The sequence below is a fragment of the Thunnus albacares genome, chromosome 9 (genome assembly GCF_914725855.1).
Source record: "Thunnus albacares chromosome 9, fThuAlb1.1, whole genome shotgun sequence".
NCBI classification, from domain to species: domain Eukaryota; kingdom Metazoa; phylum Chordata; class Actinopteri; order Scombriformes; family Scombridae; genus Thunnus; species Thunnus albacares.
The window spans coordinates 20,477,820-20,505,562 of NC_058114.1; the positions used below are offsets into that span (position 1 = coordinate 20,477,820).

The following is a 27,743-nucleotide window of genomic DNA, read 5'->3' on the forward strand; positions in this document are numbered from 1 at the left end:
TGCTTACTGGACCAGGATTGGCTTCCAAACTAGTTGTGATGTCACAAATCATGCCCGTAGGCCCACCTCTTAAAATCAGATTTTCAATGAGCACAGAGAAACTTTCCACTTTCAGCAGATAAATGTGAGGAAAAAAGGCCTCCAATGACTCTCTGCACAAACATCATTCTGCACAGTGAAGCTCAAACATCCAACTGAGGACCATGAAGAAAAATATATTTTTGAGTGGAGGAGGACTTTAACAACTCACTATTTTACACTTGCTTTCTATTTATTTTACTACTTGAAATCAGACAAAAATTTTCACCTAATCATTGATATTTTCATCTTATCTTATAGTATATTTTATTATTTCCATAGTGAACCCAAAAACACCACACACATAAGGCAAAACAAAAACACACCAATAATTACAAATAACATGCCCAGTCAATGCTCTGCAATAAAAACAGATGTCAGTCCCTGCAAGATGAGAAATAACCCTAATGCAATATAAAGCTCAAAAAAATTAGATGGTAGCCCCAAAAGGATACAACACCATATTACAAAAGAAAGGAAAGAATAAAAAAAAATAAAAATACAATTACCTCTACAGCAAATAGACACATTTTCTATTAATCAATTGACCTTCTTTCTTATATAATTAAGAATCTGATACATATGAATGCAAAATTTGATAGTCAAGTTAGTCAATCCTGCAAGCAAGGTATTTCCAATTGCCTGTCGCACACGATTTACGAAGAAAAAAAAATCCACATCTGACTAAATTTCCTGTCACTGCCATTCAGGACTGCTGACAACTTCTCTAGAGAAAGAATCCTAAATATTTAATTGTACTACATATTAACTTAGGGGGGCTCGGACTCAGTCCACTTGATTGAAATCAAATGGATAAATCATGAAAATGTCAATTTTCATGATTTACAGCATGCTGGATTAAGTTAGTTTCCCTTTCATTAGTTGAGGACATCTCGACTGATGATTTTTAAATACCAGACTAAAAATCATATTAAAAGCCTAAAGACAGTTTAAAAGTTTAGGATTTGTAAAAACTTTGTCAGTCAACATACAGTGTATAGTTTTAGTTTTATTTAGTTTTTATTTCTGTGTTATGCCAAACATTTGGCCCATCCCACATGGGATTACAAGACACCACTATTTTACAAAACATGTTCCGGTAATACATACAGTACAAAGCATACACAGAAACATGTGGAAAAAGAAGAGAAACACAAACAAAATACAAAACAAAAATCCCACATGAGCTGCTACATATCTACAGATGATCTGGATAAAGGGTTTTTGTTGTCTTCTCCCAAACTTTCTCCAAGTAACTGCTAATTTATATGTTTCATATGTGAACAGCCAACTCAGTCTTTGTGCATCATCAATATTTACAAAATCAATATCTATTTTTATCTTACTAAACAAAGCATGTACAGTTCCCAATAAAAAGGACAGTAGAAAACAACATGGAACTCATTTTCTATAGATCTTTGCTTTTTAGACAAATTATATACAACATAATTCTCACATAGAGTTTTTTTTAATGATTGTTCATTAAAAAAGCCTCACCAAACCCAGAGCTGCAGAATAATGTGCACACATCTTTAGATCAGGAACCAATAATTTGTTCATATATAACAGAAAGAAATAGTTTTATGTCCGGAGCACATACTGACTGACCACACAGACTATGGTCGAAACTTGCTCATTTCTATACATAATTTTTTACTTTTGCTTTGTACTGTTTATACACGTAATTATTAAAGTAACGTAATTATGAAGTCAACGTTCAGCCGTTCAGTATCATCGGTTGTGCCTCCCCCAAAGGCCGCAGACCCCGCCCGCTCAAGCTGTCCCGGTACTGAAGTGTAAACGCTCATCAGACTGCAGGTGATTCTCTTGAGAAGCACTTCAGAGTTGACGTCGCAGTTTCTTCTGACTTACCCACTTACTTACTTAACTTACTTACCACGTTGTTTTTTGCCTTGGACGGAAAAACTTGAGTGGTTTGAGCAAAATGTCGGTAAGCGAAATCTTCTTATTCATCTTTTCTGGTGCAACAGTTTAAAAATGTTAGAAATTGTTAAAACAGATATTGAGTCTGCTCTTATGAATTGAGTCTTTCTGTTATGAATTGAAAAACATGATATGAAAACATAATGAGAAGGGGTTATTAATCAGCTGATAGATGGGAATATAACGTGAATTTACCTTAATATCCTAGTATATTATTTTCTGTTTTTCTACAGTATGCTTATATGCAGTTGTTATGAATGATGGCTGGACTTGCCTGGACATGTCTGTGCTCTAACTAGCAGTTCATCCGTCAGACTGTAGGGGGTGTTAGCCTATAACCAAAACATTTAACAAGTCATAATGGTTTTGTTGTTTTAAATGACTAAGTGAATGAAATACAATATAAACAAATGTTAAGTATTATGATAAATGTTGAACAAATGTTCTTCATTTCAGCTGGCTAAGGACCTGATGCACCCCTGCTTTGCTGATGAGAAGGGAAGACACAAGAAGAAGAGGCTGGTGCAGAGCCCCAACTCCTACTTCATGGATGTTAAATGCATGGGTAGGTAGTGTGGACCCCTACTGCACCACACATCTCCTTTACATCACTGATTTTGCATAATTTCTCTTGCATTAAAGTGCATTAAAGGGGTATATTCTCATTCATCTTTTAATTCTCCAGGCTGCTACAGGATCACCACCATCTTCAGCCATGCCCAGACAGTGGTACCTTGTACTGGCTGCTCTTTAGTCCTCTGCCAGCCACAAGGGGGGAAATGCAGACTAACTGCAGGTGAGAAATGTTACAAACTGGTATCTTAAATATGACCTATTGTTTACTCTCCCAGCTATATAAATAAACGGATGATGGACATGATCCAAGTTTTTCTTTTTACTACAAGTGTTGCTGGAGTTTTGACCCTACATGATCAGATGCCATTTTGCCCAAAAGGCAGGTTTCAGTTCTAAGTCCTGCTCAGGGGTTTTGCCTGCAAAGTGATGCTGAAATGTTTGATTTTTGTCCATCTAGGATGTGCCTTCAGAAAGAAATATTCCTGAGCAGAAATGTGCAAAAACACCCATGACCGGCAGCAGCATGGATCTCGGATAAATGAGTGTGAGCCTCACTGTCCTTGATGTTGATTGTACCCTCCAAAGCATAGTCTTAGAAAAGAAATCACCTCTACGTACATCTGGATAATGTGGAGTGAAATTATGCAACGTCACTCCTCCATTGAGATTAAATAGGGCAGAGCAGGAATGAAGCTATGTGAAGTAAAAGATAAATGAAAATCATACACCTGCATCTTAAGTCCACTATGCTTAGAATGAATTGTACGTGTATCAAATTGATATGAGACATTTGATGTAGAGTAGTTTTGACAGTTGCAGAGTGCACAAAAACTCAAAACAGTCACAATTTCTGTAAAACATTTATTAGGTTGACATAGAGGGGGGTGGGGGTTGGTGAATGAAATATTTCAGAATGGTCTCAATCAAATGTGAGGCGCTTTATCATGGCCCTGGCATGAGATGAAACCATGACGACCATCACAAACAAAAATAAAACATTTTAAGAATTTATTGTCTGTGTTATGAGTGTTCTTTGGTCTTGAGAGTTCCCCTGGCATAAAGAAGTGGTGTAAATGAAACAAAAAAAGAAAAAAAAAAAAATCAAAAGCAATACAACTTTCCACATACCTAACATTATTCTACTATATACAATAAGTATCCATGGTTGATAAAACTTGACAGAGCTTCCAGTGGTTTGGGGTTTAGCTCGCTCATGCAATACCATATATTGTAAATCTAGTAAATATTGGCTACATTATGGCGTATTGTTGGCAATGATGCTGATGGTGTAAATAGACAGGTCAGACTAAAAGAAAGGTAGAGCAGTTAAGATATGCACAGTGCTCAAATTCTACAGATTCCCGCACCAGGAAGGGAGCAGAAAAAACTTGACATCGCACTGTATTTTTCTGCGTGCCTTCCACATGTAGGTGTTCATGATCATCAGGGATTTGCAGAGGAGGTGTTACTTCCTAATTAACTGTAAAGAAGCCTAGAGTGACTTGCGTAGTTATCACTGAAACCTTTCCATAAGGTCACCTGTCCATTTGACCATCACGCTGTTTAAACACAAACGTGGATTTAAGAGGATACTGCTGAGACAGGAACAGAGAACTCACTGTTCACTAACTTCATTTACCCACTGGGTGGCACTTCAGAGCCATGCTTATGTAGACTGCAGTTAAACCCAATGCCATCTGTAGCCTATGCATTAAAATAATTGGACAGGCTTAATGTATGTGCACATAAAATGTCAAATTGAGCCAGTTTAAGTGGTTGAGTGACCGGATCTGAGGTTTCTTTGGGCATATTAACTGCCAGTTGTTTCTATTTAAAGTGGTCAAAATCATTCCAGGAGAGAATTTCTGCAATCACAGCTGGAGATACAAAAGAAGCGACGGGGAGTCTCCCATCATACACAAAAAAAAAGAAAAAAAAAAAAAAAAGAAAAAACAAAGTTGTGCCTTAGAAAAAAAAAAAAACATCAAGGGACAAGCATTAAGTTAATCCCCCTTTACGCAGGGAACAGAGATTTTACAGCTCGAAATGTGGAATGGAGTCGAACATTAATGGAATGTTACATGACGATCTCATCCTCTCCAACTTCCTCTCTGTGTGTTTATAAGCTGTTCAACTCCTGCAGGGTCTGGTCCAGGACTTGATGCATGCCCAGATTCTCCTCTTTGGCATGTGATAGTTTCTCTGGAAAAAAGGAAGAAGAAAAATGACACGGTCAACCCTCGACCATCTGCAGACAATACAGCTAACACAACTGTCATGTCATGCTATTTCATTCTCATTTATAGATCTGTCAAACAGCATCCCTTCCAAAACTGCACAGCAAACTCCTGTACTGGACAGATGTTTTGCATGACTGTTTTGATTAAGTTGTGCCACATGCAAAAAAAATTCAACCACACTGCAGTGTATTTCATGCATAAACTGCTGACTTTTGTTCTCTGCCAGGAGACTGTTAGTAGAATACAATATAGATTTCTACTTGGAGAACTTTTGCACACTGTGTGGAGTCATTTGTTGTATTAGATGACAAAAAAAAAGTGTTGATATCAGAGCGTACTTAATGAATAGTATCAGAAACCACCACAAGAAAAAAAAGTTAGATTTAAAACCAAAAGAGGGTTTTAAACGGGTCAAATGGGAGAGCAAACAGGATTAATTCACAACAAAACTAAGTAACAAGAAAATCTCACCTTGTATAATATGTCTTGCTGATAATTAGAGACGGACTATGCACAGTAACAACCAATTGCATAAGAACAAACTATTGGTTGCCTGGTAACAGTGCAAGGCACTGTACACAATATAGTCGAGGTTGTGCATCAAATGTTTTGCTGTTCTATTTCACACCAAGGTATATACTAGTATGAATATCCAAGAACAGAGAGACAGAAGCTGCTTAAGTAGGAAAGAAAAATATTTTTAATTAATTATTTTTTTTTGCACAGTAAGATGGACAGAAGGCACATGTGATCCACAGAGAGAATGTGAGCAGTCTGAGCAAGATAAAGATGCACAGAAGTGAGAGGCAGAGAGAAAGAGCAGAAAAATGCCAGAGCATCTACAGAGATGTCATGTCATTGAGGGCATGGTCCAGCTCCTCACTAATGGCCTTGTACTTCAGCTTCTGAGCATACAATTCATCTGGAGGTCAGAGGGTCGACAGGAAGTACAGGCAGGTGTCAGGGACAGCAGCGACACAAGCAAGCCATAAAAGCAGGACGAAAACGAGAGACAAATGGAGGCAAAGAGCAGAGGGAGGAAGGAGAAGACAAAAAAAGAAGAAAATAGGTCAGCCTTTTTTAAAAGATGCAGAAATGCTTGGAAGAAAGAATGATGCGTATCTAATTATGCTCGCAACTCTTTTTGCTGGGTGAGCTCTGAGTGTTTAAGCCTGTTCTGAATGTCTTGTAAAACCGCTCCAATAACTCTATAAACGCAGATGCCTGTGGTTCAGCAACTAAATAATGCTGACCTAAAAACATCAGAGCACATTCTGTCCTCTTTGCAGCTGACATGGAATAGTTGTCCTTCAGAAACAAGGGTCTTTTATTAGCTTGTCTTAGGTAAGGAGTTTCCATACATTTGGCAGGAAACCCTTTCCCTTTTCCACAGAAAATATTTCCAGTTTTGCTGAAATAGGACACTCCTTCTGGGATCTATGTCAAACTGAACTATGTAATTGTGCATGTGTGCATTGAGATGTTGGCTCGATTGGGATTAGAGTAAGCCCCTGACCTACAGAGAAGTACACTTAACTATTGGCTTGTGGTTCATCAACAAACTGGTCTCCTAATTACTGAAACTAAAGACATACTTAGATCCAGATGACTGTTTTTTTTTTTCATTTAAAGTTACAGACTATGTGTCTAAAATCCAGTCATGCTGCTGACTGATTCAATATTTGTCTTGTCGTTGTGTTTAAGAATGTGAGCGGCACTGATCTCATACCTTCCAGGTCATCAATGGACTTTTCCAGTTTGGCCACTGTCCTTTCTGCAAACTCTGCACGGGTTTCAGCCTGACAGAAATAAAGTATGTCAAAAAAGGTAAGAAACAAGTGATAACGTAGTGAATTTAACATGTAACATGTGGCTTTCAAAAGTTTCTCTGTATCATTTAAGTGCCCTCATTTATGTGACATTGCTGATTTGTCTGAAAAACATACAGTATGTTTAAATATATCAAAGTCATCAGAGGGAAAAAGCTTTTTTTCTGTAAAATCTGAAATCATCATCTTACCTCCTTCAGTTTGTCAGTCAGGACTTTGATCTCCTCCTCATACTTGTCTTCTTTTTCTGAGTACTGCAGACAGACAGACAAACAGAGAAATTACATTACGTAATCAGTTTCAGGAATACAAATACGAGCTCAAACAAGCTGCGTTCAGCTCCTAAGTGCAACGCATGAACACACATCAGCTTAATATCCAATGATTTTAATTGCTCCAACAGCTCTGTCACCACTCCACTCTTCAGGAGTGATGTTTAAGAAGGGAGGCAGTGGCAAAAAGGAAAAAAAAAAAAAAAAAAGAGGCCAGGTGTTGGCGTGGCCCGGGAACAGGATGTGCTGCGATGCCAACTATGGCAGGCCTGACTGAACAAAGCAAAAGCATGTATTGCTATAGGAGAGCAGTCATGTGGTAAGCCTGGCATGCTGTCATACTGCCTGTCTGTGCCTGGGGATGAACGTAGCCAACAGCAAGAATGTGCTGCAGGTCTCTACTAGCTGCTGTTGTGCAGTCATTAACCTACATGGATAAAAAAAAACAACAACAAAAAAAAAAAACATAGTCTGTGGCTAATTTGTCATGTGGTGGATTTCATATTTGTCTAACTGTGTTTGGAGATGATTTCGGGTTTTTTGTTTGTTGTCACAACTACGTATCGAAGGAGTTTAGGTCTTGAACTCTTGACAGGTTTTCATCTAAACAACCTGAGGGGAAATTTAATGGCTGGGTTGTAAGTAGGGTCTAATGATACACAATTATGATGGAGGTACTGTGATAGAATACTCTGGTGATGTGGTATCCCTCCCCAACAACAGCTCACTTAAATTACTGTCCACTGAGCCATTAGAGCAGCCCAAATAACAGGATACAAAGAAGAGGAGACCAGGTCTGGCCCCTGGTACGTACTGTGGTATATATTTAAGTGTGCGTTTGTGAAAGAAAACGGAGAGCGACTTCATAAACAGTCAGACAGAATCGTCATACTATTAGCCAATATGATTAGAAAATTACATTTTACCACTGATGCTTCTTGATTAGATTTATTTGCCTTTGGCAGGAAAATATGTTGTCACAGTCCATGAATGCATCCTAGCAAGTGGTCTTTCCACATTATTTGTGATTGGTTTAAAACATTTAGCTTACGTAACTTTTATTTTGAACATCACTGAATAAAAACAGCTATATTTTGTGTGTGAAAAGCTAAAAAAAAAACATGAAACATGACATGTATTTGGGCTGTGGCTCTAGTGCCATGCATTTGCCACTTGACTCTCACCTTCTCAGACTGGGCTTCTAAGGACTTCAGGTTGTTGGTCACATTTTTCAGCTCCTCCTCCAGGTCACTGGCTTTACTGTGGAGAGACATTCAGACATATGCTTAGGTTTGACGCGAGGGCGACAGGCGAGGGCCTGCGCGTGTGCATGTGTGGTCATGTTTATGCTTTTGTGCATTTACCATTCTGAGAGCTCGGCCCTCTCCTCAGCTCTCTCCAGCTCTCCCTCCAGGATCACCAGCTTGCGAGCCACCTGGAAGAGGAAACGCAGGGAATTTTTAGGGGGGGAATTTTTGGACTTTAATTCAATTCAACACAAATCAGAGAGACAGAGTAGATCAGGTTAAAGACTAAAAATTCCTGAGTGGTGAAGTGTGTCCCAATTAAAGAATATCAGTCCACTTCACTAGCTCCAGTTGTCCAAAGTCTCACCTCCTCGTATTTACGGTCGGCCTCCTCTGCGATGTGTTTGGCCTCCTTCAGCTGCATCTCCTGAATCTCCATCTTCTCCTCGTCCTTCATCGCTCGGTTCTCTATCACCTTCATCCCTCTGATTGATTACATACAAATAAGCTTTCAAATGATTTTGCAATGAATTACGTAAAGGTCTCTCGCACAGGAAATCATGAGTATAATTGCACATGTATTAAATTCCCGTGCTGCTATCTAAAAGAATATGAATGTCAATACTTGTTAAATGTGAAACAAACTAACCGCTCGCTCTCATCTGCTGCCTTCTCGGCCTCCTCCAGTTTCTGCAGTGCTGTGGCCAGCCTCTCCTGGGCTCGGTCCAACTCCTCCTCCACCAGCTGGATCCTACGGTTCAGAGCTGCTACATCACCCTCCGCCTGAGAGGAGAAATAAGGTGGGGGAGAGAGAAGTTTAGTCATTCATTCATTCAACTTTAAATCATCCAAGCTGGTCTCCCCTTCCCCCTGTTCCTCTTAGTAAAACAGGAAGAGAGGGAAAAGGCACAAAAAGGGCAGCGGAGGAACGGAAAAAAATCCACGGCTTGAACAGAAATAGGGACGGTCAGACAGAAAAAGAACAATGACCCGAAGCTTTATTTTAAATGTCTGCCCAGCACAATCTTAACTTCAACTTAAGAGAGTAAAAATCAACACTGTGCCAATCATTAAAATACATGTCATATACACAAACACACACACATTATATATATATATATAATATATATATATATATATATATATATATATATATATATATATATATATATATATATATATATATATATATATATATATATATATATATATATATATATATATATATATAGTTATTTTGTATGGCTTAATGAGCTTTTCTTAAATGCAATGAGAGGAAAAATTAGACAAGAATCAAAGTTTATCAAAGAATCACGTCTGACTCATCCTGAATGCACAGTCTCCATTTCCAGGACCACCACTACTATCAAGAGGTTCAACATCAGTTTCCAGTTTCCAGCATTTTTAAAACCGAACCACTACTGTTTTTTTTTTTAAAAAAAGGCCAAATTCTCTGGTTCAAGCTTCTCAAATGTGAATATGTGGTTTCTTTAGTCCTTAATAATAATAAACTAAACATCTTTGTGTTGTGGACTGTTAGTCGGGACAAAACAAGACATTCATTCATTTGAAGAAATCATCTTGGGCTTTGGGAAACAGTGATCAACATTTTTCACCATTTTCTGACATTTCATGGACCAAACTACTAATCGATTAATTGAGACAATAATCAACAAATTAATCGATAATGAAAATAATCATTAGTTACAGCTCTATTAAACTTTTCTCCTTACAGATTGTATTACTTTTCACCTTTGACTTTTTTCCATGTTGTTTTGTGTTTATACAGGAGAGATGTCTTATTTCTGTATATTGCAAACAAGTTAAGGTAATATAGTAATATTGGTGTTTTTCAATGTTTCACTTGGTGGATACATGTTGGGGTGAGAGGCAACTACACAAACATTCAGTGCGACGCCTCCTCTTAACATCTTGATATATACCTTTTAGTACAGTCACCTGAACATAACCCTGGTGTCGTCACTACAGGGAGATATGCCTAATCACTCAGTACTGTCTTTGTTCTGTACAGTTCATGCTAATTCTTAGCCACAGTGAGACTGAATCCACATTAAGTTGTCTCACTGAAAGTGAACTAAAACACATTCAGTTCCATCTGCACCCTGAGATACTGTAATCTTATTCTTTTGTGCTCTCTGGGGCTGCTCATGTTTCACAAATCAATAAGTGAGCTTAGCTGATGAATAGTAAGTGAAACGGAGACAGCTGGAGGTCCTCGGAGGATCATCTACAGAAGCACAGCCTACCTGTAATATATCCGCACAACTACTCACTGCTGAGCGCGGCTGGAAAATGTAATCCTTCTTAATATCTGAAGATCGCAGGACTTTAGATTTGAATGAAACGTTTATGAAAAGTCAATTTCCGGTGACTGTGAATGCACAACTGAGCCGAGCAGGGAGGACAAATGGGCTTCTTCTCATCTGTCCTTGGTAAACAAAGGCAGAGAGAGGAAAAAGAAAGCTAACAGACAAGTATACAGGCATTTCCTCCCTGTTGGCCTGGGAGTTTGTCCAGCCGCCACCTAGTGAGCCTCATTCAAACCAGAAACCAGCACAAGCCTCCATGATTTGACTCTGTCTCAATACAAAAGTGAACACAAAAGACACTATCTGGTGTTAAAATGTAAGCTTACAATCAGACAGCTTAATATAACTGCACTTTTGAACTGTTCATTGAAAACTCAAATTTACCCCCAAAAACAGAGCAGCTGAGAATTTCCTAGACAAACAAGACATTATTCTGTGCACAGTTGCAGGGCAGCAGTTAGTAGGTCAGTGACTCATTAGCTAGTCATTCAGTTCAGAAGTCAGTTTGCCAGTCAGAGCAGTAGCTAAAATGTCTGTCATTCAGTTTACAGGTAGGCGAGTCATTCTGCTACGCATTTGGCAAGATACAGCTGCTAAGAGAGAGAAAAGAGGAAGGAGTGGCAGTGAGGACGAAAGGTAACGCAGCAGAGAGAAGGGAGCTCAGTGGAAAACGGTTATTAAGTCTGTTTGTGTTGAGAATAAATAGACTCCCATTCCATTCTGTCATAGACTCAATATGTCAGGAAATGAAAGCATGGTTTCCTGCCTGTTGGCAGAAGACACAAGCCTCATTTTTAATTTTTAAGATTTTCTCCATGTCATCTTAAACTGCTGCTGACTTGGTCGGAGCCAGTCAGTCTCTCTTCTCTTTTCTCTCTCTCTCTCCCTTGTTTCTTTTTCATCCTCTCCCAGGTCCTGCCCTACTGCACCCATTGCTGCCAGGGGAGGCCGTTGATATGAGACAGGAAACGTCTGTCGAACTAGCGTTGACGTGTGTTTTAACAGCCGGCACTTGATCGAGGAAAACCTAACCCATCACGGAATGAATGAAAAGTCATAAATCGGCCCAACATCTTGAAATCACATCAGCAGCGTCCTTAACGCAGGTCTACAGCTGTCGACACTGCATCTGGCTGCTGAGAAATGTTGAACAGAATTAAAGTGGAGCCTGAAATAACAGATATTTTTACTTCCTGCATCCTGAGTGAAGCAATGTGCTGTGGAGAATGCCGTCTGTGCACAAACAAAACATGCTATTCATGAGCTTTAGGTCAGCTACACTGGTACATCAGACGCTGTAATGCACTTCCAGACACATACACACACACACTCAAACAAACAGACTGCAAGCATGCAAACAGACACTTTCATTCTGTCTCAAACACACACACACACACATACTTAATTACCAGCTACCAACTGGCTAGTTTCCTGCCTAGTTAAATGTTTGTTGTCAAGCAACACACAAACACAAAAACCAAAGTCTTAGCTAGTACTGTTGTGGTGGTGGTGTGTCTACACTCAAAATCAAATGTGTGAGACCTGGTGTCTATCTGTCGTTAGACTTCTTCAACCAGAGATGGGGGAATCCCCTTGTAGACAGTGACGGCCTTGTGTCAAGTTAAAAAAAAAAAAAAAAAACTACACTCATTTATTCACTGAGCCATGTCCACAGAAGAGCTGAGCTTTTCCTGTAAATCCTTAAGTTACTGTTGAATAAACTAGAAAATCATTTAACAAATGTTGGTTCAGCTACAAGCCAGGATACCAAAACAAGCTGCACAGAAATCATGAAGGTGTCTGCACAAGAACTACTAAGTGGAATGACAAGCCTTCACTACAATAGATACATTTTGTGATAAGTTTTCAAATGAGGATCTTGACAAAAAAAAAAAAAAAAGTGACAGGAAGTGAGCTGCCCTACATCCTTTCATTTCCGCTCGTTTTTTCTTTCAAAGCTGGTATTCTCCATCTCTATGTGAACGTACCCCTTCCTCAGCACCCACTTTGCATTCTCCGGCTGCCAGGGAAGCACGCCGCCTTATATGGTAAAACAAACTATGGAGAATGTTTGTGGCTAAGTATCAGGAAGATTGTGGCGTGTGCGCGCACACACAGACACACAGACACACACACACACCCTTGTTAGGACATTGCATTGACTTCCATTCATTGTGGACAGCCTAACCCAAACCCTAACCTCAATTCACACCTTACCCCTAACCTTAACCAGGACCCCAGAAAAGATGTTTTGCCTCATTAGGACCAGGCTTTGGTCCCCATGAGAACTAATGGTCCCGACAAGATCAGTGTTTATACCAGAAAAGGTCCCAATGAATAAAAATACACACATATATACTGTATATATGTAAACGATACTGCATGACATATAGCTACTCTGCTATCAACATAGCTTAATATATAACAGTGCTCTCTAAGGTTAGTGTCTTTAAGGTATTTAATGTCCATTTGTCTCACTTAGTAAACAGTCTGCAGCCTGACTTGAAGATACAGCACAGTTCTGCTGGGACTGACTTAAAAAAATACCTAAGTGTATTACATGTATTAGAGACAGGATCAAGGACAAGTGAAAGAGTGATCTAATTACTAAGTGATTCCAGGGCAGTGGGCTAATGAGCTGCACATTGCAGTCGGGGTCCAGGGGAACTTATTCCTGACACTACTGCTCGCTACTCTCAATGCGAATATGCATGTGTGCGAGGGTGTAATCTTTTCTCATAAAGATCTGGCATGCAAAGATGGCAGCATACAGGATAAGTCAGCCTGTCACGGAGGTATGATATGTAAAAGAAGGTTGTTAAACTTCCAGGCAGGCGTCACAATGAGCTCTCTTTAGTAATTTGTCACGCTTTTTTCTACAGTGTGCTTTCTAGATTTCACACAGATCTAGAGATGGTTTGTTTCCCAAACTATACCTACTAACTGTTCAACCTGAAACTTTTCTGGAAACTTCACAGGATTCAGACAGATGTCCTATTTTGTTTTCAGTTTCTGATGGAATTTACATAAACCTTCCTGACATTTTTGGAAAACAGCAAAGGTCTTAAACTGTGTGGTCTCTCAACAAATAGAGGGAAGGTGATTTAACTACCCGCAGGTCAAGTAAACATCCTAGCGATAAAAATGTTTATGTGCTTCTTTTAGGGGAAACATGCATCAATAAAGAAGAAGCAGACTGACTTGGATTTTTAAACCCTAACACTCATAGATGTTATATAAGTGCAACATAAAACATATAAGGGCAACATAAAACTATAATTTCCACTCTCTAAATGCAACTTCATGACTTAATGCTAGCACTGACTGTACAAATATATTCTACTCCTTGCTTGAACTAAATCCCACAACCTTGGCCTGAATAATTAGCAAAGCCACAAGCCACTAACATGGGAGTGTTCCCCAGGACGCCAGTAGTGACTGCCGATATGCATCAACATGTGTTATATTTGGAAAGCTGAGCTATTCCCAGGGAGAAAGTCCAAAGAAAATAGTTAAACCAGGAAGCAATTCTTTCCACAGAATCTGCTGAAGACTGCTAGAGGCCCAGCAGAAAAAGCAGCAAACAGATGACACCTCTAGTTCATTTTGACAAACTGATGAGCTGAGGTTAGTTGTGATTTAGCATTTGTGAAAGAGTTGTTTAAAAAAGGCGTTTGTGGCTCTGGAGGGAGCGACACAAAATCAGATAAATCACCATAAGTGACATCACTTGAGGTAGTGTCGGTTGGGACTGAAGACTACAAGTTTGAAACTAATCATCATGAGTGTGACAATGTTATAGGAGTGCAGTGCTCAATCGGTGGAGCACTCTCATAAGATTAGCTAATACTAAAACTACTTTAAATGAACTGATGTGGATGTTTAAAATGTTTTAGGTGAAGCTGTACACCAGTGACTGTAAACTATAATAGTAAATAATGTAGAAACTCTCAGTCCAGCGCACACAGTAATCTTCCTGTTGATCAGGACTGGAGCGTGGGGACAGGAAGTGTTGGGAGTAGAAGCACAGGAAGTTCTGGAGCAGAGTCGGCAGATGACATCCTGGGAGGGGCGGCGGGCGGGGTGGTGGCGGTTAGTGGGGGGTTGGGTGGGTTTGCTTTCCAATGGTCATACCTCACTGGAGGATTGAGTCCCACTTCCCCTTTTAATGTGGTTTTAGATATAGATCAGTAGACCACATACTTTATCCCTGCATGCAATGTGGTAAAATGATCACCATGACTACTGTTATGTTTTGTCAAGACAGCAAGACTGTACTAAACATGTTCAGCTTTCAAAAAAAGGAAACACATGCTTTCAATTTTGTGTATTTTATGGATTTTATTACCGTTATTGATCACTGGTGACTGTTTTTATTTCAATAAATAGTCATCACAGAACCACAAGTGGTTGCCTCCATATTATAACCAGCAGCCAATCAGATTCATCTGTGCTGCTCTCACAGACCTCTCAGGGACATAAATGAAGTGCAAATGATTCAGACCTCAATGGACCCTTCAAACGCCAACGAGCATAACTACCGTGAAAACTGAACAGCTCATTAAGAATGATAGCTGTACATAAAACACATCTAAGCAGGTTAAATAAGCGTGTCAAGACTGTGTCATGTCTCTGTAATGTAACAAAGCCTTAAAGCATTATTGAGCGCTTGAGTAACGTCTCCGGAGGCGTCAAAACCACACTAGGCATAACATGAAGCAATTACTTTTCATTTTTAACGTAAGATGTGGCCGAACTGTTTTTTCTTTTGCCTCCCCATTTTCAAACGATGATTCATTACCTTAACACGCTCAGCACGGGTCCTGTTTTGATCTCCCCGTGCTCCGATGAAAGAGTTTTTGTGCCAAGGAATAACTCCAGGTTGCCCCAATTATTCACATATGGGACCACACCACTCCGCCACACAAACGCACTGCTCTATTTGACTTTGAAAGCACATGGATTAAGATGTGTGACAGCTGAAACTGCTTGTATTCATTAAGGGTGACAGGGGTGAAATGGAGGAAAATGTAACATAGCCACTCTGAAGTTTGTTATTCAGTATGTCTAAAATACAAAAGGTGCAGTCTGAAAGAGCCAAATTTGGCAGCCAAACTCTGAAGGTGCATGATATCCTTTAAAAAGTAATATAATTTTGGTTTATACTCTTATCTTGTCTTATAAAACTCCATATCAAAATAATTTTTGACAACAAAGTCTCTGTATGTGTCACAACTCGTGGCTCTTGTACAGTTAGTGCTCTCACGCCCACCCCTTACATTTCATACATGTGACATAGTGGCCTAATTTAACATCAGAAATTAATAAGAGGTGTGCCTCTTATCCCAAAAGAGGAAAAGATATGAACAATATGCTCAGCCAGAGCACTTTCTCAACAACCGTGCAGCTATTTTTGAAATCTTGCACCACTTCATTCCTCTATTATCTCTACCTGCTTCAACGCTCTTGAACTTAACTGAACTTCACTGAAAAGAAAAGAAAAAAAAGACAGGCACTTGACGTTTATTAGAGGAGAGAAGAAGTACAGACACGATCACACCATCCCTCTACTTAATAATGAAACACTACAATTCTGTTAAAATGGTTACTAATGTCACTATTGTCACTATACGAGTTCATATCAGCATGATTACCCTCAAAAACAGCAAACGCCCAATTGTCAAATCAAAAAGGTGCTCTGTTATCTAATAGGCAGCCTGTAACAAAGGGGTAAGTCCTACAGCAGGCCTGCTCCTTTCATCATCTCAGCTCCCATATCTTTACAGCCACACCTTCCCCTCCCACTCTCCTTGAATCTCCCTGCTTGTCCTGTCATTAACCAGCTCCTATGCAAAGGATATGGCACCGTACACCATAAAAGGCAGCATGTGAAACAAGTCAAGACTGTTACCCAACTGTGGTGCTAAGCACTTTTCTGCACTATTCTACCTTTTCTGTGCGCAGCTATAAAACCTTGATGTGGCTTGATGTGAGTCAAGAGGCAGGCAGGTGACAGAGCTGGTTGAGAGCGGATGAGTCACTTGCGACACATGCGTGCGTCTGGTTTTTGAAACCACACACATTTGTGGAACTTCAACAATGACTTGCGCTAATTACAGACTAGGGTGTGCAACCGCTGCCGATACTGTATGTTGAAAGGTAAACACATGAAAGTGTTGAAAATGATTTTTCAATGTATTCCTTTTGAACCCTCAGTAACAGAGAGGACACACTTTTAGCTTATATACTTTATTTTCCTGCCATCTGTGGAGGCATCTGCTCACATTCACCCTGCTGAAGTGCCACTGAGCAAGCCACTAGGAGAGTGAAAAGTGAATTTCCACTTGAGGTTCACAACATTATCCCATTAATTTTAATATAGGCAGCTCTCAAAGCTGATTAACACCTAATTAAATGAAGTACTGGCCATGATTTGTAGTAATAGAAAGCAATTTGGGGGGTCTAATTGATTTAAAAAAAACAGATTCAATGCTGTCTACGTGGTCCACATTATTCACAGTAGTTTTACAGAGGCCTGGAAGTCAGACATCACTGAGCATGCGCAGCACAGACCTGCAGGAATCCAAACTTTTTTTCATTACAGACCAACGCCTTGCATTGTGGCACAATCACGCCCGCGAATGAATCAATGGCAAGAACTAATTACTTTCCAGAGCCAGAGAGGTGAATAAGAAGCAGTTAATTGTTTGACACATGATATCTGAGCGCAGCGGTAAGAGAGGAGGATTGTGAAAGAGAGAAAAGACCCTCAAAAAAAAAAGAGGATTTGATTGTCTCACTTTCTCTCGGAGCTCCCGTTCACTGTCCAGCTCTCTCTGTAGGACCTGAGCCCGGTCCTCTGCGTCGTCGGCCTGCTGCTGCAAACACTGAATCTTCCTCTTCACAGCATCCAGAGAGTTCATACCTGCCATTGTTGACTGTTATGTTACTTAATTTAAGACTACAAGTACAAAAAACACAGTTAAGACTATTTCTGGGTTGTGCAAAAAAAAAACGCAGGATACTACCCCTCCTGCTTATTTGGTCTGTTTAGGATAATGTTAAAACGCGAAAAACGACTTAAATCGTTGATTTGAATGAGGAAAAAAAACGGATGTCCGTCACGAGCCAAAGTCTTAAGGAATGTAAAGGAGACGTTCAAGTGCAACAAAAGTTATATAACCAGGAAGTAAGAGTGTCCAGGTGTTCTCCAAATGTTTCCTCTGGTCGGTAGGAATGAAAAGTTCATGAGCAGTACTGAAAGTTGTCCTCAGGAATGTGGCAGTTTGTGTCCGGACACTTGGAGTTAGAGGAGGAGGATTGAAAAAAGCTGCGCGGTGAGAAGAGCCGAGAGCGCCAGACTGTGGAGGCCGGAGGAGGAGAGAGATGATTGGGACGATGAGGTCAGAGAGGGCGGGGCGTTTGTGCGTGTTCGTGTGTGTGTGTGTGTGTGTGTGTGTGTGTGTGTGTGTGTGTGTGTTCGTGTAAAAAAAAAAAAAAAAAAAAAAAAAAAAAAAGCTGATCCCTGTGACTGATGTGATCATTGCTTGGAGACTTTCAAGAGGAAAAGAAAAGCGTCAGGATGGCTTTTCAGTTGGTGTCCATAAGTTTAGACGCCACACAAACTTCAACCTTGATTTGAGCTCAGTTTAAACTTTAAAGATCCTCTCCAGACATGTTTTAAGATGTATAAAAAAAACTCTACTCTGAATAATTATTTGTGTCTGATGTGTTTTTTCCTACAAAAAAGTTAAATTATCTCATTAAAATCCTTAAAACTACATCTACTCCTCATTAAAAATCCCAGGATCTATGAATATGCAAATATTTTTCATTTCAAAAGTTTAAAGGGATAGTTCAACCCAAAATCAAAAATACATATTTTTCCTCTTACCTGTAATGCTATTTATCCATCTAGATCATTCAGGTGTGAGTTGCCGAGTTTTGGAGATATAACGGCGGTAGAGATGTCTGCCTTTTCTCGAATATAATGGAAGTGGATGGCACTTGGCTTGTGGTGCTGAAAGCGCCGAAAAAATTACATTTGGAAAAACACAACAGCAACGTGTCTTTTTCAGAAATCATGACCCCGTTACTCAAGATAATCCACAGACCTTGTTGAGGGCAGTTTCATGTAGGAACTATTTTCTTTCTACTGAACTACACCCACCAACCGTCTCACCGCGCAGAAAGAAGCATGCATCTAGTCATTTTTGACGGGTGTAGTTCGGAAACAAATCACAAATCAGGCTCGTAGGCCCACCTCTTCACTTTTTCTTTTTCAATAAGCACAGAGAAACTTTCCACTTTCAGCAGGTGAATGTGAAAACAGCTTTCTAGTGTCAAACTCTGCACATACATCATTCTACATCCAACCGAAGTAACACGAAGAAAAACATTTTTAAGTCTCCACCCAGCATGACAACTTAATATGCTAACTTCATAACTTAATATATGTGTCTGCTTTTTCCAACATGTCATAAAGAATGTATCAGTGGTTCCAAACCTGGAAGTCTGGACCCCCCCTAGGGGGACGCAAGATAAATCTGAGGGGTCATGTTTTGCTATAAGACAACATTTTTATCAAATCCTTTCTTTTTTTCTTTTTTAAAATGCTAAAGATTTTAACCTCTTCATGACTCTAAACTGTAAAATAATCGCAGAATGAAACATCACTTTTTGTATAAGCTGCTCAAAGCTCATAGAGGTGACAACTAGTGACGAGGGGTCGGGCTCAGGCATTGTTTGGCTATAAAGGGTCATAAGCCAAAAAGTTTGGAAACCACTGATATGCTAATATAATTAATCATACAGAGCTTGACTGATTTATCAGTCAGTATTAGCTTCTTACAGACACATCAGAATCAATATATACGTCGGCCAATAAGCAACAAGAAATGCAAAAGTTCAATGTAGTTTGTCCATCCGAGTTTGTTTTTTAAGCTGTCAAATGTCCCTCATATTTGGGCCACAAGCCTTTAATAACCAAAGTTAAGAGATCCTTATCAAATAAATGTTTGTTCATGTTGTGTGTGTCTGTTTAATAAAAGAAGCTCAGCCAGCATATTGCTGATGACATTGGTATTGGCTTTAACAGTATCAGTAGAGCCATATTATCATATGATGATGTGATGTATCATATCATACAATGATTACATTCAGAGAAATATTACAACTCAAGTTTATGGTTGCACAGTTGCTTTAGTCTGCTAGTTCACACATACTTTAAACTATCATGTTCTGTTCAAAACTTTGTGTTCTTGACTATAATTTAAAATAAAACTGAGTGGTTTTGTAGAAAACGCAGAGCTGAAGAGGATGCCAGTTCCACAAACTGCACAGTGTGACAGTGTTTATTAAATCCTTGCCTGCATTGTCTAATCTAAATAGTTTGAAGAAAAAGTAATGCTTTTAAAACAACATTTTCACAGTCAGTGTAATTTGGCTTATGTTGATATTTCAAAGGTTGTAAGAATGTGAATTTTAGTGAAACCTGTTTTCTCGGTCACTGTTTGTAAGCAGCGGTACGTCAGTGGTATTTCTTGTGTTTTGGATTTAACCAGTGAATGAATGAAACATTATACCTTTGCCTGCAGTGAACCAACCACATAGTTAGTTACACTTAGTTACAGCCAAACTTATCTTCATGATTTACATAATGTATATCATCCTGCTATTGACAGACCACTTACCTTTAAGGAAATCAGTTTTATGGTGAACATTTATATGTGAAATATTCTTCATGAATTTTTCTATTTTTGAGGAACTCTGTGTTTGTCCTGGGGCGGGAAAGAATCAAACACACGTCATTTATCACCTGCCTACCAATAGATGATATTCGCTGTGTGGGCGTAAATCAAATTTATACTCCATCTTTCATGTTTCGCTCATAGCCCTGCCTGTGTTTACTCTCTCAGTTTCCCATTCACATGATTGGCCTTTGAGCAAACAATGTTGGCAGATCTCAGCTCAGCTCAGTCCAGCTCAGGTTCAACACAAATTCAGTCCTGCTGTCGAGTGTGAAGAAGAAAATCTCTCAACAATCAGTCTTGTTGATTGGGTCTCTCTGTCTGATTTGCCCCTTGCACCGGAAAAGCTGGAAGCATTGATTTTATTAGAGACAGGAGTGTTGGGCTTTCTGTTTGCCTTAGCTGCATTCCTGACATACCAGAGCCCCCGCCTGCTCTCTGTTTTCTCTGCCCGGCCAGCCATCACACCACAGTTTCCCCTAAAAAAGTAATTGTTGCCTCTGAGAGCAGTGTTGTCAATATCTGCACTAAGTCTTACATGGTGCTACACTCTTCCACTCTCACCTTTCCTCTTCTGCAGCCTGTGTGCAAATATTATATGATAGTATAAAACTCTCAAAGACAGACTCTTTGTCTGATTACTGGCAGTGAACTGTGATGACCTAAATATCTGCAGTACTAGTCAATCATGCTAGGACAACTCTCCGTGGAATCACAACTGCTTGCTTGTTGGGGTCTTTGGCTCACTGTTCTGTTTTCCCAGCCCCCTCCAGGTTTCCAATCTGGTCGTGCTCGCTGTGTGAATTCAGATGTGTAATGACTTGACTGCTGCCTCTAATAAGTGACATGTGGAAAGGGAATTCATAGAAGTGGAGTAGAGTAGCTTTAGTGAGTGGAGATTTTGGAGTCACTGTCACAGTAAATACATTACAGTAAACATCCTTCTTTTCAGTGGTGGAGGTTACTAATTTACTCAAGTACTGTACTTAAGAATTTTGAGGTACTTGTAGTTTACTTGAGAATTTCCATTTGATGCTACTTTATATTTCCACTCCACTACATTTCAGAGGGAAATATTGTACTTTCTACTCCACTACATTTATTTGACAGTTTTAGTTACTTTTCAGTTGAAGATTTGACACGATGGATAATATAACAAGCTTTTAAAATACAACATATTGTTCAAGATGACACCAGTGGTTTCCAACATTTTTGGCTTTTGATGTCTTACAAAAAGCAATGTGTAGTTGGGGTAACATTTCAGATGTCTGAGTTGTTAACAGCTCCACCAAATAATGATTTTTCCCTCTAAACTACTCACATGGTTTCATTTCAATAAATGTTCAAATGATCCAATATTTCACCAAAAATCAAAGATTAGAGAAAACATCCAAAAACTGAAAACAGATTTGTGTATCAGAACTTTGTTTTTTTTTCTTTCCTCTCCCATTAATCATCTCACAATCCCTCAGATTTATCTGGTGACCATTTAGAGGGGCCCAACCCTTAGGTTGGGAACCACTGGAGTAAACTAGCTCCACCTCCAGCAGCTACAACAGTAACATGCTGCTCTAACACTGATGCTTCAGTATTAATAATCTAATGATGTCATATATAATAACATATCAGTCAGAGGGACCAAACCACTACTTTTACTGCAATACCTTAAATACTTTTTTTTTTTACATTGCTGTATTGGTACTTTTACTTCAGTACAGGATCTGAATACTTCTTCTACCACTGCTTTTTTTAAAATAAAATTTGAGATGCTTCATTTCTCTTTCCACACACTATAGTACATCCAGCTAAACCTACTCAGACTTAAACCACAACTTCAACAAGCACTTTTTCCAGGGGCCACTTGACCCACTTTACATGTGTTGCTTCTCAGAACTATTCTCAGAGTTTATTTAATCACTGTGTGAGGATAATCCAGCATGCCTCAGCCTCAGTCTCAGTGTCTGTATGTCAGACACTTCCCTTTTCTTTGTGTGTAGTACAACACTGCATTTCCCTGGGATATCCTCCACAAGACTCAAACAATACCACATCTTGGTGGCAGCTGGGAGATTTTTTTTTTCCATGAAACTTTTCTCTGCACAGTTTGTTTGGTAATCTTATTGGAATGACTTACTGGATTCTTATGTGTTGTTAGTGAAGTGGGATTTCACTGATAAACTGGTATGAAGAGTAATTTATCCTTATCTTAGATATGATTGATTCACTAATAAGGACTTCTATCTCTGTGCTCTCTCTCTCTCTCTGTCTCTCTCTCTCTCTCTCTCACTCACACACACACACACACACACACACACACATTCATAAGTAATCACACACACTTCTGCACACATGCACTCAAATACTGGAGGAACCACCACTGACAGATATACAGCAGTGTGGTTTGCGGTGTTGTCAACTATCTAAAATATGATTACTGATTATGATTGCTGTGTATACAAAAATGTCTCACATACATGAGAATGAGTTTGGGTTTGGCTTAGAGGACAAAGGCGCTCTATTATAAGATGATTGCATAATTGATTCATAGGCTCCCTATATAAGATGGAAAGTGTGTCACATACAGCGGTCAGTGGTCCCAGTCTTCTCTGTCTGACGTACCCACACAGCCCCAACAGACGAGCTAAAGTACCCAAACATCACCAAAATATGTTCTTACGAATGGATTATAAACTGGATTGTATTGAATACTATTAATTAGATAAAATGGATGTTGTTACAATTCTTCATACATTGAATTGTCAGTGTTTAGGTTGCTTTGGTCAGGTTTGTACTATTACTACTTGGAGAGGCTGGAGCTAGCAACCATTTATCCATTAATTTTGGCTATTTCAACTGTTTATTCATTATTTTTATCTATATATTTCAACTGTTTATGTTAGTTTTAACTACTTCAACTGCATTAACAGTTACGTTTAGCTAACTATAGCCTTCATTATATTTAGCTAACTATTTCGACTGTTTATTCATTACTTTTAATCTATTTCAACTGTAACTTTAAGCTAACAATTTCAACCGTATTACTTGTAACTAATTATACATTATATTTAGCAAACTTTTTCAACTGTTTATCCATTATTTTTTGTTGTTAACTGTTTCAATTGTCCATTACCTTAACTACCTATTTCAGTCATTTATCTATCACTTTTAGCAAACTGTTTAAACTTCCTGCTCCCTTCTAATCTCTTGCTAACTATTTTTTACACTTTCAATTGCAACATGTGGTGACAAGTGACTCAGGTTGATGGGAAACTTGCTTATTACTGTACATTTCCTAATCTTATGCTGTTTATTTTCCTCCATCACACAAATATGGGGATACAATATTTTTAATCAAATCAAAATGTATACTTTTTTAGTTTATTTAGTTGAATTTAGTCAAGTTAGTTAGATGAACTTTCAACGTACGCCCTGCCAACTGCAGAAATACTCCCTTGGGTACAAGCACGGTTGGGAATCACTGGCATAGGCCGACAGTATGACAGTGAAACTATCCATTTGCATTTTTGTCATCCTAAAATTGCTTACACAAGAAAATTATATGACAGTCAGTATATTCTATGTTTATATAAGGTTTACATTCCCTCAGAGCTGACTTGCATTCAAGTCAGAACTGATCAGTAAAACCCTGTAAGACAGGACAGAAAGAATGAAGACAGAGCAGTTTCTCGAAGAATTATTGTAGTAAACATGCATGATGATGGTAGTGTTTGTCTGTTAACCTGTGCTGATCTGGTTTGCAGGACCTAAGTGAGTGCGTGTGTTGGGGGTTACAGTTTATCCATGTGCTCATCTTTCAGGAGTGGCTGCACAGGAATGTGATGGTCTCTTAAGTGCTCCAAACTGTTCACAGTGGATCAAAGTAAACCCACAGCTGGTGCTGGCTTAAAAACAGTCCAGCTGTGGAATAATTGGCTCTAGTTTTCAACAGTGCCATGGTCATGTGAGTGTGTGTTGATCGATGTGTCAGGATTGGAATAAGCAAGTAATCAACTTTTAGGAAGCAGAAATCTCTTCTCATAAGAGTCCAATATTCAAAAACAGAGTTGCTCAGTTATTGCTGTATATGAATGGTGGTTTCATTTCATATCTTCAGTCAAGTGAATTGAAACTCAATTTATCCCGACCCCCTGACTGTGTGTATGTTTCTAATATGTGTGTGTGACTCTCCACTCACATCTGCAGCTTTCTTCTCAGACAGTTCCAGTTTCTCCTGAGCGTCTTTCAGGCCCTCAGAGAATTTATCCAGTTCGTCCTCCGTCTGCTTCATCTTTTTCTGGAGGTCTAACAGCTCGTCCTCCAGCTACAAAAGAAAACACTGTTAGTCCAATGCGCTACACGCTCTCTGGTCAGTGTCTTTTAACCCAAATTCTTTTTTTATTCTTTTCTTTTTTGTGGTTTTCCCCCAATTTTCAGTTGTGCCTGTGCACTTTGATTCTTGTTACTGCTTTTCTCCACTGGACAAGAAATCTATTCCACTCCACTACGACTATTTTGTTTGTTGAAAACACTTCATATGATTAGATTAACTTCACTCAAATAAATAAAGGGTAAATATACTGAACTCTGGATTTGTTTACCCTCAAAAGTTTCAATATTTAATCTGTTAAACCTTGTTTTTGTTGAATGTGGCTTTGCTACTAATCCACAGCTGTATGTGTGCTAAATAACCAACATGTTTTATTCTTTAAATGTTTTTCTTTTCTTCTTGCCTTACTAAAACTGAATATGTAGAAAGTATTGAAGTAGTAACCCGTTTGGTCACAAACTAAGCTCAAGGTGACTTATTATTACACCAAATATTTCATGTTTTATATGTTATGTGGGCATTACATTCACAAATATATGTTGCTTTCATTCGCCAAAAAGTCATTCACAAAGAAATGAACAGTATCTTATCCTATGGTGACCTTATTTTTGGGGTCACTTACACCTCAGACAGGTCTAACTTCCTGTTAGAGATCTTACAAACAAACTGTATAAAACTCCAGTTGCAGAAATACAAATTATTTGGGATTTGGGAGGTGTAGTGCTACATAAGAAGTACTGTCAACACCAATCATATAAATCATATGAACATCGATTGTATTTAAACATATTTTACAGCTGAAACCCCAAACCAAGGTAATGTGTCATTTTACACATTTGAAACATGTCATCAGTTTGGAATAAAAAAATAATTCTCATAAAATTAGGACAAGTCATGAAGTGTCAAGGTAATACAACAATGCCAAATATTATCTTTTGAGTTGTTAAGTGGGCCCACAGTCTCCAGGATGCCAAACAGAACATTACAGGAGAAGAAGCCGGTGATATGAACGAAATGATGGATCGAATCCATTTGAATTTCTTTGTTTTTCATGTGTTTGCCGTGTGCAATTAAATAATGATTCAGTCTGCAGGGACATTGTTGAAGACAAGGTGTTTAAATTCAAACTGGTGATAAAGCAGTGGCAGCTGATTTGTAAGTCTAATTACGTTTATGATGTTTGGGAACATTTGAATGATAATGGTTTAGTCTGGTATCGGTTTCTCATGACATGAACCCTGGTATGCAGAGCCTAATCCTCTCTCTCTCTCTCTCTCTCTCTCTCTCTCTCACACACACACACACACACACACACACACACACACACACACACACACACACTTCGGGTTAAGTGTTCCCCTTAATCAGTGTTCCCTTCTGAGCCCATGAAGTATGTCTGATAATCCAGCTGAATTCCACACTGTCATCCTCTCCTGTTTCTAAAAATACAGCTGTTATCAGTGAGAACACACAGATGCCCAATGTGTGTGTGTGTTTGATATCCCAATTTGTGTGTCTACATGTATCCATTTGCATTCTTGTCACGAGTGTGCGTGCGTGTTGTCTCCTCTGTGTTGGATACACCTGTCAAATGGGTTTTATGCCAGATGCTCCATTAACGTTCTTTAGACTGGAGGAAGGGATGTAAACAATTTTTTTTCTCCCCTAATACCAAAGCCTGATCCTGGGTGGTCTGATCAACTGAACAGGTCAACACCACCTTCAGGGGGTGTGTGATGATTTCTCTTAAAGCTCTCATTGAGCCTCACTGTCAACAGCATTAATACTGACCCACTGTTCTTACATTCAGCTCCTGTTCTTGTAGTGTGGTGACTCAGATACTCCTCTACACTATTTTGGTGTCAGATGGCTTGTTCCCATGGAAAAGTCTAGTTTAGTTTGGTGTTGCAATTAACCATAGTGTATAGAAGTTGGTGTGTTACATAAAGGATGCTTGGATTTTCCCAATTTTTGCAATAGGATGGGGATTTCTTTATTTGCTCTCTAGATCTGAAACTGAAATAGCGTTTCATACTGTTCATTTTCAAACCAAAGAGCAACTTCTCCTAGTTTTGAGAGTTTATCCCGAGAGTGTTGCCTGTCCTTGTAAGGAGCGGTGGCTGTTTCTGTTTCACATACTGTCACGAACTTTGTTGATTCAAAGTCATGCCAAGATAAAAACAAAACCCCCTTGGAATATTTCTTAACCACGATACAGCAAAGTAAACCAGTAAATTAGCAGTGAGGAATGTTGTATAAATAAATGTGAAAAGTGTTTGCAGATGGTTTTTCTTGAAGGTATGTCTGGTATGGTATCAATGTTGTGATTAGCTTAAGAAGTGGATAAAGAGAAAAGCCTTTAAGAAAAACCAAGAGCTTGTCTTACACTAAGTCTGGATATTTCTTCTACAAGAAAAAATATTTATTTTATAATTACATTTCTAAAAATGTAGTCCTGCAAGTGCAACTGATCAATGAGCGAAGAGGTACCGAATTGTTCCTTTGCTGTTTGTTTTTTTTAATCTATAATTTCTAAGTAGCACTTAGAAACACTTTTAAGTTATATCTTATTTTGGACATGTACTGTACTGTCACTGACATCATTTCTAATCCATCCATCCTTTCCTGTTTTTTCTTTTTCCTCTCCCCTTGTCCTGTTGTTTTCCCACCTGCTTGCATTTGTCCTCTGCCGCCTTCTTGTCTGTCTCAGCCTGCTCTGCCCGGTCGATGGCGTTCTCCTTGTCCAGTTTCAGCATCTGCATCTTCTTCTTGATGGCCTCCATGGTGGCGGATCAGTTGGATTTCCCTCTCTGAGATGATAAAACACAGCTTCAAAAGCCGAAGTCTCCTGTTGTGTTGAGATGTAGGAGATTCTGTCCTGCGTGCAGCAGTGGAGGGAGGCTGAGTCCAACAAAGCTGCAGAGAAATGGAGAAAGAGAGAGAGGGAGAGAAAAGGGGAGAAAGAGGGAAGGAGACAGAAAGAGCTGTGAACAGAGATGGAGAGTTGAGCCCTATATGGGTAGCGATTTAAAGTGCAACAGAACCTGCCTCCAGTCCCTGATCACCTCCTCCTCCTCCCATGTTCTCACCCTCCCTCCCTCTTTCTCTCCATCCTCTCCCTCAGTCCCTCCATCCATCCCTCCACTCACCA

General features: G+C 39.2%; 2 protein-coding genes across 5 annotated transcripts; one reads left to right on the plus strand and one right to left on the minus strand.

Moving 5' to 3' along the window:
- The first annotated feature begins 1,876 nt into the window (after positions 1–1,876).
- Positions 1,877–3,971, plus strand: LOC122988349 (40S ribosomal protein S27-like). The gene is made up of 4 exons (XM_044360598.1): positions 1,877–2,029; positions 2,479–2,587; positions 2,708–2,818; positions 3,056–3,971. Exons 1-4 carry the CDS (start codon positions 2,024–2,026, stop codon positions 3,082–3,084), a joined length of 255 nt encoding a protein of 84 aa, XP_044216533.1. The 5' UTR covers positions 1,877–2,023; the 3' UTR covers positions 3,085–3,971.
- tpm4a (tropomyosin 4a) lies at positions 3,446–27,612 on the minus strand. Of its 4 annotated transcripts, none has more exons than XM_044360595.1 (9): positions 27,262–27,612; positions 24,461–24,586; positions 8,836–8,969; positions 8,554–8,671; positions 8,304–8,374; positions 8,124–8,199; positions 6,859–6,921; positions 6,568–6,637; positions 3,446–4,800 (listed from the first exon to the last, which is right to left on the minus strand). In XM_044360595.1, exons 1-9 carry the CDS (start codon positions 27,373–27,375, stop codon positions 4,718–4,720), a joined length of 855 nt encoding a protein of 284 aa, XP_044216530.1. In that variant the 5' UTR covers positions 27,376–27,612; the 3' UTR covers positions 3,446–4,717. The 4 variants fall into 4 exon arrangements, with proteins under 4 accessions (XP_044216530.1, XP_044216532.1, XP_044216528.1 ...); XM_044360593.1 differs by lacking the exon at positions 3,446–4,800 and adding an exon at positions 5,521–5,760; XM_044360597.1 differs by lacking the exons at positions 24,461–24,586; positions 27,262–27,612 and adding an exon at positions 17,317–17,463.
- Between the last annotated feature and the right edge of the window lie 131 nt (positions 27,613–27,743).